The 16,026-nt window shown below is 33.2% G+C and overlaps 1 protein-coding gene across 1 annotated transcript; it reads left to right on the top strand.

Moving 5' to 3' along the window:
- Positions 1–2,282: 2,282 nt before the first annotated feature.
- On the top strand, positions 2,283–14,545 carry LOC133334380 (furin-like protease 2; the record flags this gene model as incomplete). Its single annotated transcript, XM_061542677.1, has 4 exons — positions 2,283–2,561; positions 3,276–3,537; positions 14,071–14,335; positions 14,402–14,545. Coding segments are annotated over 4 exons (950 nt in total), but the record flags the coding sequence as incomplete, so codon positions are not given.
- Between the last annotated feature and the right edge of the window lie 1,481 nt (positions 14,546–16,026).

Here is a 16,026-nt window from a genome sequence, read left to right as displayed (position 1 = left end):
CAAGCGATCCTAGTTCATACCAGAGCCAGATTTATACTTTTTCGAATTGCGTTGGAATTTTGATATTTGGATGTTCCAGTGGTCGTCAATCATGCCCGCTGCCGAAAAAAAGACTTTTCTTTAAATACAAAAAAACAGCAACAACATTTTTTAAATGTATTTTTTCTTCCTTAGGACTTCAAATGCATGTATGCAAGTCTTTATCATAATCTTTGCTCATTTGTCAGCGGGATGAAAATCGTCGAAATTTTAAATCGAGAATGGGGGCTTAAAAACTTCAGTTAACACCAGAACTCAAACTGACCGTTCATCGACAAGGTTGTACCCTTACTGAAAATTATCCGAATTTCCATCGAAAAATCATCTCATCATCTAATGAGGTCCTTTGACACTTCGATGGTCACGTCAAATTGTCGCATCAAGGGCTCAAAAACGATCCCAAATGATCGGAACTATATAAAAATCATTATGGCAAATGAGGCTCCTGGTCACCAGGGTGGCTATGTCAAAAGTCGCATCTTGTAGAGGCAAAGTGTTACTGTTTGATACGCTTTAGGGTACGGTGGGGTCATTAGGCCTAAAAAATGAGGTTGGATCAATAGTTATGGTAATATCTTCACTGTCTAGAGATGTCGTAATTTTTAATAAAAAATTGGCCCTTAAGGTTTAAAGTGTTCAGTTATTTCATTAACTTAAAACGATCGATCATCAACTAGATCGTGTTCTGGATAAGAATTTCTTTGCAAAATCATCTTGTCTAATTAGGTACCTTGGGTACGTCAAATTGTCGAGTCAGCGTTGCGAAACACAATTCAAGTTTCCGATACGAAATTATGATATTTTCCATCGAAAAAGCATCATGGCTAGCTACATATTTGGCTACGTTAAATAGTCGCATCAGGCGATCGGAAACTCTAAGAGTAATTTTGGAGAAGCCTTGAAGAGTGAGTGTTTGGTGAATTTTATAAGCCGACATTACATTTTGGAAATGTGAAGCTAATCAACAGTGTATAGATTGCACCAACTAAAGATGTTAAATGATTTGTTAATTGCCGTAGTTGGATGGTACAGAAATTGACAGCGCAAAACTTTCAACAATACGACTCTATTGACACATTAGCAAAAAAACCATTGCTCTGCTAGCAAAATTTTCTGGACCGTGTTATCTGTTGATCTCGTGATCAACAGATCACGTGACCAGTGGCCACATGACCAAGGAGATTTACGTCGACTGTCCTTCTCGTATTGGAAAACACTGTACATTGTCCTCTCACCCTCAAAGAGAGAAAACCAGTACTTATATTTTTATGAATTCCATTCATAAAATTCAGGAATCCGTACATTATAAAAGTTATTGTAAAATGCGATTCCCTAATACTTTACATTACCCTTGCCTCTCTCCCTCTCTAGCACATATCAACCCTGTACTTATATTTCATGATTTGGGTTCATAAAATTCAGAAATCCGGACATTATACTTCATCCTACTAAATATTCCGATTGTGTTATTTTTTGACCTTAAACACCCCAACAAGAACATTTTACAATTTTGCAGTCAGGCTTAGGAGAATGTACTGATATGAATCCAAACTGGCATTATATATTTGAACTCGCTTGATACGGTCAAAACCTCCTTAAATAATATTCAAAAGACGAAGAAGGAAAAATTGACCCGACAGCAAGAGAAGACTGATGCATGAATTCGCTTCCCTGTTAACCTTATGAATAAACCTTGTTGAAACCCAAACAAAGTATATTCATAAGCTTAACAGGGAGGCGAATTCGAAGTCTTCATTGACTGTCAAATTTATTTTTTGAAGAATAAATGAACAAAAATTGCCTTTATTCTAACCAAAATATATATGCATATTACTACCATTACGTTTTTTCAAAGATATTTTGAGTTTTAATCCAGTTCTATTTAGTATTTCATGATTAAAAACTTGACACTCAGAGAAAAGTAAGGCATGAACTCGCCAACCCGGTATTCCTTATTTAATAGGCCATGAACCCAAATATACGTGCACATTATTATCATTATATTTTATGAAAGATATTTTGAGTTTTTATCCTGTTTTGGTTGGTATTTCTCGATTAAAATGTTGACAGAAAGAAGAGACTAAGGCATCAATTCGCCACCCGGTAGACCTTATTTAATAGGCCATGACTGAAATTATAAACGTGAATTGTCACAAATTTGTATTTCTCTACATTTCTTCAAAAATATATTTTTTCCTTTTTCATTTCAAACTTTAATTTATTCTCTCTTCTCTTTCAAATAGGCGCTGGACCATTAGCCTGTACCTCATGCCCGGCCCACTTTATGTTGGACGGTGGCCTTTGTATGGAATGTTTGGGTTCCCAGTACTATGATTCACCAACACAAACATGTAAAACGTGTCATGAATCGTGTCGGTCATGCACAGGTCCCGGTCAATATTCGTGTCAGACATGTGCCTTCCCATTACATTTGGATCGTTTGAACAATCAGTGTGTACCGTGTTGTGCCAACGATGCATCGCCGGAAGATCAGTCCTGCTGTCATTGTGACAAAGATACAGGTATGTATGGAAACAGAGGAGGTGTATATGAATGTGAATATTGCACATTAATTTTAAAGACTTAAACTATGATAGCAAAAAAAAAATGTTATAAAAAATTATATATAGACAAATGATGAAAATATGCAGCAACTTCTACACTTTTTCATTTTTGTTCTCAACAAAAAAGTCGACTTCGATTTAGTCAATTAAATCAAAAATCGGTTTTCGAATTTAGTTTTGTTTTTTATCAATTTTATTGTATTAGTTTATCAAATGTATACCATATTTGGCTCAGTCACCCTCTTCTTGGAATAATAAATCAAATATGAATAAAGAAATTTTAAAAGCAATCACTAAAAGACGACTTTGCAATTTCTTTTTTCAATACGAAATTTCAATTAGTCGAACGAAAATCGATTTTCGACTTTTGAATGAAAAAAAAATCGTTGATTAGAAATTCGACCTACGTTTATACCGATCTTCGACTAAAATGTTCCAAAATCTGCAAAAATGTTCTCTTATTTGACTGATTTCGTCTCTCCCTTTATAAATTTTAATAGTTTTACCCTATTTTTGTTCGGGAACAAACCAATCAACTGCAAAGTTTTTTTAAGAATTAAATAATTTTTTTAATAACTTAATTTTTGTTCCTCCTCCTATTACAAATTTGAATCCCTTGAATTTACAAATTAAATCATTTACATTTAACTTTTCAAATATTTCTTTCCATAGGTGGTTGCATCAATGCCTCACCCGCTGGCAAACGTCGCATTGCCGCTGCTGCTGAACAACAACAATTTGGTAGTTCTTACGGTAACAGTGGTGGTCTCTACGGTAACCTGTTAGATGATTCGGATGGAACAACAGGTGTTAGTGGTTTATTCTCACGTGTCGGTTCACCTTTAACAACTATCACAGCAATTGCGGTTGCTGCCTGTCTTCTCATTGTTACTGTATTTGCTGTCATTTTTGCCGTCTTACAGGTTAGTATTAAGTTCTTATAGTTACTCTACTTCTGTCCCCCCCTTGTTAGCAGCAAATTTCGGTATTTGTCGTAAACCACCGCACACACATGTACACATAACTAGAAGTTTTGGCCGTGCTAGACCACAAATGATTGGTTTTGGGTGTGTTTGTGCGTGTGTATGCGAATAGGTGTGGATTTTCGGGGGGCAAATTGTATATCCAATGGGGTTTTATAGACAAATCAAAATGCGGATTATGAATCCAAGGTGTTATACTATGTTTGTGTCGGCATACGTGTGTAACTAAGTTGGAATGTAAGAACTTTCCGGATATTGTAGATTGTCATGGCTGCATCATTGCATTGCTTGCTTACTACTCTACACATATTCGATTGTGTGAAGTATTTTTCTGTGTGTGAGTTTTCCACTTCTTTGTGAAGTGCCACAGTTTTCATTGGTTAAATCCAACATCATGTCCTTACATTGTCCTGCGGCTTTTCTAGTAGTAATGGTGGATAAATGTGGCAGTAGTTTGATGTGGCATTGTCTCGTATACGGATTACCGTATCATCTTGTCTATAACGACAGTTTTGTTTTTGAACAGCTTTTCAGTTGTTATAAGATGGTGTCAAATTCGAACAATTTGTTGACATTGTTATGAGGTTTTATAAGTGTAGAGACATATTAAAGGGATATATAAAAATATTAATGTATTAAACAATTATTCAGGTATATATTGTATTTTTAGGATATAAAATTGAATTAAAAAAATAAATAAAACAGACAAAATCAATAGCCAACCACTTCTTATTTTAAATTCCATGTGGTAAATTTCCAGCATGTGCCAATTCGTCCAGTATTTCTTGAGCTATGAAAATGTTCATTATTGGTTATCATAGGGCAATATTTTAATAAATTCAAATTTTTAAGTTGCTGGTAGTATATCTTAGAATATTGGTGCAATTTGATAAATATATTCTAAATCAGAACAATTATCGACATATTAAAGAATATATCGATCCATACAGATTCCGAATTTCCAAGGTAGTAGGTAAAAGAAATGCAATATTCAATTTCCACTATAAGAACTATTGAAGTATTGAATTAACAAATTTTACAATGAAGGTATTACATATTAATAACAAAAACATAATTAAAATCTGACAAATTTAAAAAAAAATGAAAGACTTTCCAAGAGCTATTGATAAGGAGCCGCCCCATCCTCAACGTATGACTGTGGTTTATAACCCAACGGGGTCATTGGATCTTACATTTTCGAAAATAATGTTGAATGAACAGTTTAATGTTGGATGGCTTGCCCTATCTATATATTTTTAATTAATGTTTGTGATCGGATCCCAACAGATTTTATATTGACAATGTTTACTTTCAACAATACAGGGCTCCGTCCCACATATGCCACGAACCCATTGATATTTTACACTAAGAGTTTCCGGGTTCACGAATTAGTGATAACAGTTGGCCAACGAACACTTATGATTTAATTCGTTGCAACTTCTTCTCGTGTGGCCTACGTTCACAGTCCACCTCGTGTCGGAACCCCCTTTACATTGCCAATCTTTCTCCGACAAGAAAACAGTACTTATATTTTATGAATTGCGTTCCTAAAATGCAGAACTTTGAAATCACGAAATTGGCCAACGAAATCTTGTGATTTAATTCTTTGCAACTACTTCTTCTGTGGTATGGCGACCGATCCGTCACCAAAACCACACACAACTCCATACTTCTTTTTTACTCTATCTCTCTCCAAAAATAAAGTTTTATGAATTGCATTCATAAAATGCATGTTAAATTGTAAACCCAGTACAGGTCGAATTTTTGATTTGAATTGGATGAAATTTGGCACAGTTCATTTATTTGGCCCAAGGACGAAGCCTATTGCAATTGGGAAAAATCGGTTCAGATTTACATATTTTCCGATTTTATGTAAATTGTGCACGAAAGTCCTTATATATCCTTCGATTTGCACGAAATTTAGCATAGCGTACTGAATTGAGTCTGGAACGATGCGTGTTAAATCTCGTGAAAATCGGTTCAGACTTATATATCGCTCCCATATATATTTTCGTCCGATTTCAGGTAAACAGTGCACTAAAGCCACTTTGTATCCTTCGATTTGCCCGAAATTTGGCATAGCGAAATGAACTGAGTCTAGAATTATGAGTAGTAAGTTTCGGGAAAATCGGTTCAGATTTTGATATAGCTCCCATATATATTTCCGTCCGATTTTATGTAAATGGTGCACCAAAGTCCTTTCACATCCTTCCATTTGCACAAAATTTAGCATAGCGTACTGAAATTAGTGTGGAACGATACGAGTTAAATCTCGTGAAAATCGGTTCAGACTTAGATATAGCTCCCATATATATTTTCGTCTGATTTTATGTATATAGTACACCAAAGTCCCTTTATATTATATACTAAATTGAGTCTTGAATGATGTGTGGTAAGTTTCGGAAAAATCGGTTCAATTTTCGATATAGCTCCCACATATACATATATTCGTCCGTTTTACCCAAATGGTGCACAAACTCCTAATGTTTGTCCAATTAACAAGAAATTGTGAACAACGTATCAAATTGAGACTTGACCGACGTTATTGCGTTTTGTTGAAATTGGTACAGATACAGCCATAGCTTCCATATGCATTTCGGACGGGTGTCTGATTAAAATTATATTTTTAACAGCGCAGCGTACCGAATAGCCTGTATCGATTTTGCTGTAAATAGTTTTCCATGCCGCATTTTCCACTTAAGTGATGGTCCACCATTTGGTTTTAGGTTTAAATATTAAATTTTAATTCGAATTTACATTTATTCAAGAATGTTTCTATAAAATTTTAAGAATCCTGAAGATATAGCCAGGTTCATAGAGGCTGAAGAATATTTCTAAAAATATGCCTATGTGTTGACATAGCTCCATATAAAGATCCTCTCCTCAATTTCGGTACTTTGAAAGTTTATGTCAATATTCTTTGATATATTACCACGTTTTCCCGGTAGGTCCATGGTTTTCAGTACATGTCCATGTTATTAAATAGCTATCCAATTTCATGATTCGCCTAATTTTCAGTACATAGAAGTTTCAGGAAGTTTTTCAAACTGGGTTATCTTTGTTAAAAATACTAGGACAAAAAAACATGGAAAAGTTCTCAAATGGTGAAGTGTATCAAAAATATCTTCCCGGTCAACGTTTCTTACTTGTTCCACTTATCTAAATCCTTCAACAGCTAATTTCTAACATAATTAAACCCTCATCTCCTTCTCCAGCTCATATTACTAACAGAAATGTTTTCTTCTACTAATTAATTTAAAAACTTTTTCGCCCTCCTATTAATCACCAGTTACGTGATTTTGTTTTACTAAACATTTTCTGCCGTTTCCGCCCCCGTTACCCATCTTTTTACTTCCATCAAAGAAAATTAATCGAACCTAAAATCTTACCTGACAATTAATCGATAAATCACATTAATGTGAAATGTCAACCTTAAATCACCATATAAATTTCTTACAAAATACATTGTAAGCCTAAATATTCGTTTACGAAAAAAGAAAGAAAAAATACTGAAATGATATAAAGGAGTAAAATTTATATTTCCTTTTTACCGGTAAAATGAAGCAAAAAATAGCAATCCATTTTTGTCCTTTTTTGGGAGACCCTCAATGACAAAAAAGAAAAGACAAAAAAAGGAATAACATAGGCCATAAAGGAAACCCCAGCTTTTAGTAAAAATCTTCTTCCATAACAATTTTACAATTTCCTTTAAAATATCGACTCAATAACTTCTCATCTTCTAGTCGATGAAGGGAAAAAGGGATAAAATATGCAAATATGGTCCTGCGTCCTTTTTGCCATATATATCGTACACCCACAGAAACACACACACACTCATACGTACTCAGTCATTTTTCAGGCATCGAAGTTTGGTGTGAGGTTGTTGCTGTATTTTTCTTTTTTTTTTCTTCTTGTGTTCGCCTTTCTGTTTTTTGGTTCGTCGTTATATGCATGGGGCCAAGGGGTTTTATGTGCGTGGTAATGGAAGTGACATCAAGTACTAAAGTAATGACAAAAACGTTTCGTAGGCAATTTGTCAAATGGTTGGGTGTGTGTATGCGAGGGTGTGTGTGTTGTGCCTGAGAAAACAGTACACACATGTATGTAGTGCTGTAGTACTATTAAGGCTCATGTTGAGGTGGTTTGAGAGGCTGTGTTAAAGGATTGCTTTAGTTATGTGACACTTGCTATTTTTGTGGAATTTAAATGGAATACTGAGCATGGGGAATATATATTTCGTATGACAGTTTTTTTCACGGTTTGTTACACACGATCTAGCACGCGGTTTTCTGGAAAATATTTATATTCTAATATGGGGCTTTGAAAATTGCAATAGGCATACCTATTGGTCAAGATTTTCTCCATAAAGTTCAGAAAAAAGATTTTATGTTGAAAATATACTCTAAGATTTTTATCGAAAATTGTGGACACTTGAACATATTGGTATGATATGTTTTGTCAAATAAAATTTTGTGTCTTTGCCGATTATTGTCAATGCAGGACCAATTATTGGCCTAGGAAAAGAAAAATACATTAAGATAATAATTAGACATTCAAAAATCCCAAATCAAACAATTCTACAGGGACTATGTCATGTGGTAAATTGCTGTCACAAGAAAACAAAATACCAAACTGCAGATACAAAGTTAAAAAACCTTTGTATGGGTCTATGTAGAAACATGGACTTATAATGAACATGTTTTTTGCGAAGAAAAAACTCTGAATTCCAAATTACATCCTCTTCGTAGAGCTAATAAATAGTTCTGTTGGTTCTAAGGATCAACAAAATACCAATGGTTCTTTATGTGGAAGATATACTCAAAAATCGAACATTCGTAATAAACATTTGTCGGGAAGATTTTACCACTCTATATTAATTGTTCTACAGGTCAATCCTAGCTAATAAATTGTCTTTAAAAATATACGCATAAAAATCAGAAAATATTCTTTACCTTTACCTAAAATAGTCTACACCTAAAATCAGCTAAAAAAATTTGTCTTTATAAATCTACGCCTAAAATCAGCTAAAGAAATTTTCTTTATAAATCTACACCTAAAATTAGGTCTAGAAAAATATTCTTTATAAAACTACGTCTACAAGTCGGCCTAGAAAGATTTTCTTTATAATTCCATACCTAAAAGTCTACCAAGAAATATATTGTTAATAAATCAACGCCTAAAAGTCAGCATAGAAAAAATATTATTTATATATCGAAACCTGTAAATTGCCTTCAAAACTTATAGACGTCCTGCTCTCTATTTGCAAAAAACTCTAGTAGTCGACAATGCTCCCTAGACAATGCTCCCTAGATGCCTATTTTTATCATTAAATAAATTTTGACATGTAAGGAATAGATGATAACCGCTTGGGACCATGTACCTATTGTATGACGGATGCATTAAAACTTCCCAACCAGCTCCCGAAGTTTCTGGCCAGTCTGTGTATATGGATGTGGTGGATGCCTACTTTTTATCATTAAATAAATTTTGCTTGGGTCCCGACTGTATGGCGGATGCATTAAAATTTCCCAACCAAGCTCCCGAAGTTTTTGGCGAGTCAGTGTAGATATATGTGGTGGAACACGACACCTCTCCTGTTGGCCAATTCTGGCCGTTTCTGGTCAATTGTAAATGGTTTAAAACAATGTTATGTTAGATTTTTACACCATTCACAGTTTTAGCCCCTTGGCTTGCATTTTCGTCTTTATCAAAGAACAATGTAAAATGTTCCGAATTTCCCCTTTATTCACTTTATTCCTGTAACTCACAACTGAATGCACCAAACCAAAACCAGCAAAATAATTTTTTTACTGCCAAATGTCACCCTTCCAACGAAGGTGGGACCCGTCGACCCATCTGGTTCCCTCCTTACAAGGATCAATATTTTATAATCTTCAGCGAATTGAATGACTGATTTGATCAGCATTAAATCCAAAGCTTTTTTGATAAAAACATATAGCATATGTAAAGCGATTAATGAAACCTGTGTGTAATTCCGGAGACCTCCGCAAACCATAGGCTGAGGGAATATATTTATCGACAAACCACCTGCCACTTTTTTAGTTAAAAAATATTCTTTCCCGAAGAAATGAAATAATTTATTCAATGGCTGGGGATTTTTATAGGAAAAGAAGTGGAGCAACATATTTTTTTCAATAAGAAAAACTTCTATCTTAAAAAATTTTCCAAGGATTTTGATTTCTACAGAAAAAATGCCTCTGAAATGGCCCAAGAACTTTTTTCTATAAAAAGGACCTAATTTTTCTGAAAAAATCAGAAATCTTCAAACTGTTCCCGCCGCAGAGGGTATAACATTTTGGTAATATAGAAATATGCTACCAGTTATTGAAGCTTAGACTTTGGAGCTGACTTTCACACTTTCTTCATATTAATGTTCATAAGTATGCACATATAAATTTGTAGTAATGAAATGAGCACTTTCATTTTCAAAAAGCATTCCCTCACCACCCATCTTAAATATGGTGTTGATTTTCTTAATCATCGTTTTGTTCCTCTATCATGTAAAAATATTAAACAAAAACTCCTTTCACATTCTTTCTACGCATTTCTTTATATATAATGGTTTTGTTTCAATTTTTGGTTTTTCCATAGTTGTGATTCTTGTGGTTCTTCGAATTTTCTTTTTCGGGGGCTATGATACGACGGGTCCATGTCAATGCAGGCTAAACTGATGGCATATCTAATGAGTTTTCTCCTAACAATGATGATGGCAGCAATGAAACAAAACGCAACGAAAAAAAACGACCGAGGAAATAAAACGAGAAAGTTAAAACATAAAAAGGATATAAAAGGGATTTTATTTGCCAACATGTTGGCTACGGCGGCTAAACGTTTCAAGTATTTGATTTCTGGTCTTTCTTCAGCCAGCCATTCAGTTGTGTTTTTTTTTCTGGAGTCATTTTATGACTCTGCTTGTCTGCCTGTCGACATGCGAATATCTGGCTGCTGTATCTTTATGTCTTGGCCCATTAAAAAACTGCCAGAAATCATTTATTTAAATGCTCTCTAAATACGTGTGTTGTGTGTGGAAAGAGCGATTTTCAATCCTTTCGTAGTTTTTTTTTCGTACTCGTTTCGTGAAACAGACATTTTGGCTGATGTATTCTTTTCGCGTTTATCCCTCTCTCCCACTTGGGGTATTCTATTTTTTATGGTTGTCTTACATGCCACATTGTATTTGAAATGAAAAAAGAAAGAAACGCTAAAACAATTTAGAAAATTTTAATAGTTTATGGCTGTCGCCGCGTTGATGTTTCCATACTTTTTTTGGGAAAGTATTTCCGTTGTATTGTATGGAGAATAAAAGCTAGATGAGGGTAGAACAATCTCAAATTGAATTGCCGCTCGTTTTATTAAATTGTTAAATATTCAATTGCAAATATGACAGCTACGCTATAGAAACTTGGAATTATTTTTATACACTTCGTCATAAGTATAGAGGATAGATTAATTTTTTCATTATGTTTGTCTGTCTGTTGAAATCATGATTGAGTTCTCAATATGTACTGTAGACTGTTGAAATGTTCCACTTCTATGGCTAATACTCCTAGAATGTTTGGTATAGAATATCGAATATATCGACACATGTTTTTGAAATAGAGCCTACCATACCACTTTTCGAATTTTAGATGTCTCATCCCTATTGATTTGGCATTTCGGGTTCTCAGAAGATGTCATATTATAATTAAAAATGTTATCGTATACATTTTGCAATATAAAAATAGTCCCCATAAAAAATTCTGTCCAATTTTGCATATTTTGAAGATACTAAACACTTTTCAAATCGAAGTGGCTTTAATTTGGCTAATTGAGTTCTGACACCATAAAACATCTCATGCTGTGATGATTTAATATGTCATTTCGAATTATCAGAGGTTAGGAGACCTCTAGGCTTAAATTGAAAGGGCTACTTATACATAGTCCAATAATTTGAACTCTTTTAAGGTGGCATTTTGGGGTTTCAGAAACTACATCCCGGGTATTTTTTTTTATTATAGGTCCACCCGATTTTATGTATATTATTTTCGATGTAGTATAGATTTTTAGAAAATCTATAAGAAACGTGGATTTTTAAAAAAAGAGATTTTTTAGTTAGAAGCTTTTAGGATTTTTTTAAGAATATTTTTAAAGGATCTTTAAGAGGCGTGGAATTTTTAAGGAATATTTTTAAAGGACCTTTAGAAGGCGTGGAATTTTTTAAGGAATATTTTTGAAGGACCTTTAAAAGGCGTGGCATTTTTAAAGAATATTTTTTGAGGACCTTTAAAAAGCGTGGATTTTTCGAAGAATATTTTTAGAAGAGCATATTTTAAGAGGCGTGGATTTTTAAATACAGTTTTTAGAGGACCTATCAGAGAGACATTTTTGAGAATATTTTTAGACGACCTATAAGAGGCGTGGACTTTTAAATACAGTTTTTAGAGGACCTATCAGAGAGACAATATTTATAGGCGTGGATTTATAAATAAAATTTGTAGAAAAGTTATAAGAGGAAGAAAAAATGGATTTTAATACAATTTTGGATTTAAATGCAATTTTTAGAGGGGTTATAAGGAGGAAAACAAATTTTGAAAATATTTTTAGTGGGGTTATAAAAGGAACAATTTGAGAATATTTTTAGAAGCCTGGAGCTCCAACCGAAGCAAACTCAAAACGGTTTTTCTGATTCATGGAAGGTAAAAAGCCCAACTATATAAATAATTTGAAAGGCGTGGATTTTGAAAAAAAAATTGTAGTGGAGCTATATGAGGAAGAAACAATTTTGAGAATATTTTTAGAGGCGTGGAACAAGCTTTAAGAATATTTTTAGAGGTGTGGATTTTGAAATAAAAAAATTATAGGAGATATAAGATATTGTCAAAATCTTAACCTCATTTTTCAATCGAAGTGGACTTAATATGTTTGTTCTGTTCATATTTTTTAATATACAAGGTCCACCACAGGGAAAACCCCCACTCCAAATTCCACATATTTAAAGTTAGCTATATTGGTCCACTTTTTAGTGTTGCTTTCACACAGTAACCCCGAAATTTTGTTATTTTGAGGAATTTTGAAAAATTTGTAAACCAATTGATTTTAAGTCCGTATTTTAGGTTTTCATTGGGTAGAAACATATCCTGCCATAAAAATGTCAAGATTGGCTGAATCTTCAGTTAGTGCAAATATTAGGTTGGGGAAAAAGAAATCCATTATTTTTATATGAACTATAGGACTTTATTTAAAATGCTTCGGAATGTCCGATTTGGGCCAAATATGCACCGTTTTGTTGTGTGATTTGTTGCCATTTTAAAGGTAACTTCATAATGCCTCTCTCATAGAAGTCCTGCTTTCTATTTGCCAAAAACTCTAGTAGTCGATTTTCACAATCCTCCCTAAATTCAAATTTTTTATCATTAAGGAAATCTAGCAATGCAAGAAAAATATGATAATCGCTTGGTGCCAAGTCCGGACTGTGTGTCGAATGCATTAAAACTTCCCAACCAAGCTCCCGAAATTTCTGTCGAGTCACTGTAGATGTGTGTGGTCTAGCGTTGTTCTGGTGGAACACAACACCTCTCCTGTTTTGTCCGTTTCTGGTCAATTTCTATCTTCAAACGGTCCAGTTGTTGACAGTAGAAAATAGAATTTAGCGTTTGGTCATATGGAAGCAACTCATAATAAATACTCCCCTTCCAGTCCCATCAAATGCATAGCAGAACATTCCTGTGCGTTAGTCCTGGTTTGGCCACTGTTTGACTTACTTCACCGCGCTTTGGCCATGATCGTTTTCGCACAGGGTTATCGTATGTTATCCATTTCTCATCTCATTTCGTTTGGCCAAGGTTTTGTAGATGAAAATTCGATCCATCCCATCAACTTCAATCATTTCTCCGATTTTATCGAAATTTTCATTATGGATTTCTTTTTCCCCAACCTAATATGGTCATACCCTCATATTCTTATTCTCATGGATTTGTGGTATCTTGAAGATTTCGATATTTTAGAGATCTAACCCAATTATAGTATCTGCTATGTAAGATATGTTGTTTTCTCCTGGCAGCAATATGCCATGGCATAGTTATGTCCCGAATGATTTTTCTAAAGGACCTTTAGGAAGCCCGGATTTTTTAAGAATACTTTTTAGAAGAACTTTAAGAAGGGTGGATTTATTTTGGGTATAAAAATTCGTCCTGGATAAATTTACCGACGTTGTTACAGTCCAAGGCGCATTTTTCAAACGAAGATATATTTATGGGCTGGTATTCCTAGATTACAAGACCTCTTATACAGATTTCGTCCCAATTTAAGTATATATTTAAGATCCTAACCGCATTTTACATCCTAAATGGCTGTAAATTTGTGAAAGGTATCAAAAGTTCGTTACGACCGAACAAAATTCTATTTTATTTTTGTTTCTGATTTTTAAATAAATAAAAAAATATTAATTTTTAAAAATTTTTATTTTTTCTATTCCAGCGCTCCAGCAATCAGGCAGCACGTAAAGCTATACGCTACAATAAAGTACCCACCAATAATCGACGAAGAAATCGCATTACTTCCTCCAGTACTCTGCTGAAAGTAGATGCTGAAGCCAATATCGATGATGAGGATATAGAAGATGATGAAGAAGAGGAGGCGACTGTTGAATACTATGACGAAGAAGAAGATGAAGAAGAAATTTATGAAAGAGATTTGCAGCAGTGTCCAACTCAAACGCCAACTCTTGCTGAAGATGATGATGTCAATGATGTAGACGATTTAGAATTATTTGATAGAAATACAAAAATTAATATAGATAAAAAACAACGAAAACAGCGACAAACTAAATTATCGCATTCGGGGGCGACAGAAGAACAAGAACTGCATACATTTGTGAGAGTGCCCCTGAAGAAGACACCAGCAGGTGCAGCCGCACGACACATGCCAGCCAGTTCGGAAGATAAAACGCAAAGGACATAGAAATGGGGAATTGAAACCCACAGTTAAAAAAATCCCATTAGAATGAAAGAAAAAGCAACAAGAAATAAACCTGTGAAAAGAAAGCAAAAAAGTAACAAATAAAAGCGGAAATTCATAATTGAAAATAAAATGGATGAAATGTAAATTTTGTATAAAGAAAATTGTACCTTATTATATAAATGAAAAAAAACTAAACAACAAAATTAAAAAAAAATATATATTAATACGGAAATTGAATATAAAATTTAATTGTAACAGCTCTAAGCTTAAAAACAAAAACCACATAATAACATAGAATAATTAATAATTTGATTTTTTTGTTTCTTTTTATTAATTAATTGAAAAAAAATTAGCTAATAATCGGTAAAATAACAAACAACATCAAATTAATAGACAATTCAATTTAAATATTTTTGTCGAAATGATATATTTTTTATAATCTCAAACATGAATCTAATTGTTTCGAAATCGTATTTTTTATTATTACATTTTTTAATTATTTTTAAAATACTATATTTTTATTTTTTACTAAAAATCTTTTTTTTTTGTATTTTTTATCATTGTTTTACTTTACCTTTTTCCTATTTGTTTTTATGTAGTTCATAATGTTATCCCTACTATTTTCTTTGGAAATTGTCTTTTATGTATATGTAAAAAAGAAGAAGAAGAAGAAATTGTTTTTTGTTTTAATTTTTCTTATAAGTTCCCCTCCCTCTATTTGTCAATGATGTAACAACACAAACCACCCTCACAATTACACACACACAAACAGACAGATAGTAAAAATTTTATAAAAAAGGTAAAAGAATAATTTTTAATTTATATAACTTTTTTTTTTGATTACAACAAATGCCCTTGAGGGGTCTTATTATGTTATTTCTATCACATACACACACATTTATTTGTAGATTTTAATTACTGATGTATCTCTCTTTATATAAAACTCGAATAAAAAAACATAATTGGATGAGATAATCTCAAAAAAAAGAAGAAATTGTTTTTATTTCATATTAAGTTTTAATTCAACGGAAAATTTGTTTAAACATAATTAAAAATCTGTAATTTTAAAAAGATCTTAAATCTCATCAAAAAGTCCTGGACATCACAATAGTTTGGAATTTTCTACACAATTGCCTTTTGTTTGCCGGTTAATTCCAAATGGGTTAATTTGTTAATTGTATCGCTCTCTTTTATTAATAGGAGGAATTAATTTCCACCTAACCATCTCTTCTATTTTGAAGCGCCTAAAAATATGCTTTAAAATTCAACCCTGGTAAAGACACGTGAATAGCGCCATCTATTGATACACATGACTGTGAATCGCTTAACAAAAAAAGACAAAAACTGAAAAGTCCAAAATTGGCATGTCGTTAAATAAGAAAAATCGATTTTTTCATACAATTAAGGGCCGATTTCCTTCCGATTTGAATGGCATCGTGTAAAGAACATCTGAAACGATCGTTTCAAATAATTTCCGAAAA

Source organism: Musca vetustissima, unplaced genomic scaffold, assembly GCF_032173495.1.
Source record: "Musca vetustissima isolate MV318-11 ecotype Yass unplaced genomic scaffold, APGP_CSIRO_Mvet_v1 utg20906, whole genome shotgun sequence".
In the NCBI taxonomy this organism is placed as follows: domain Eukaryota; kingdom Metazoa; phylum Arthropoda; class Insecta; order Diptera; family Muscidae; genus Musca; species Musca vetustissima.
The sequence above is the reverse complement of the archived record's forward strand: the minus strand, read 5'-3'. Positions and strand labels throughout refer to the sequence as shown.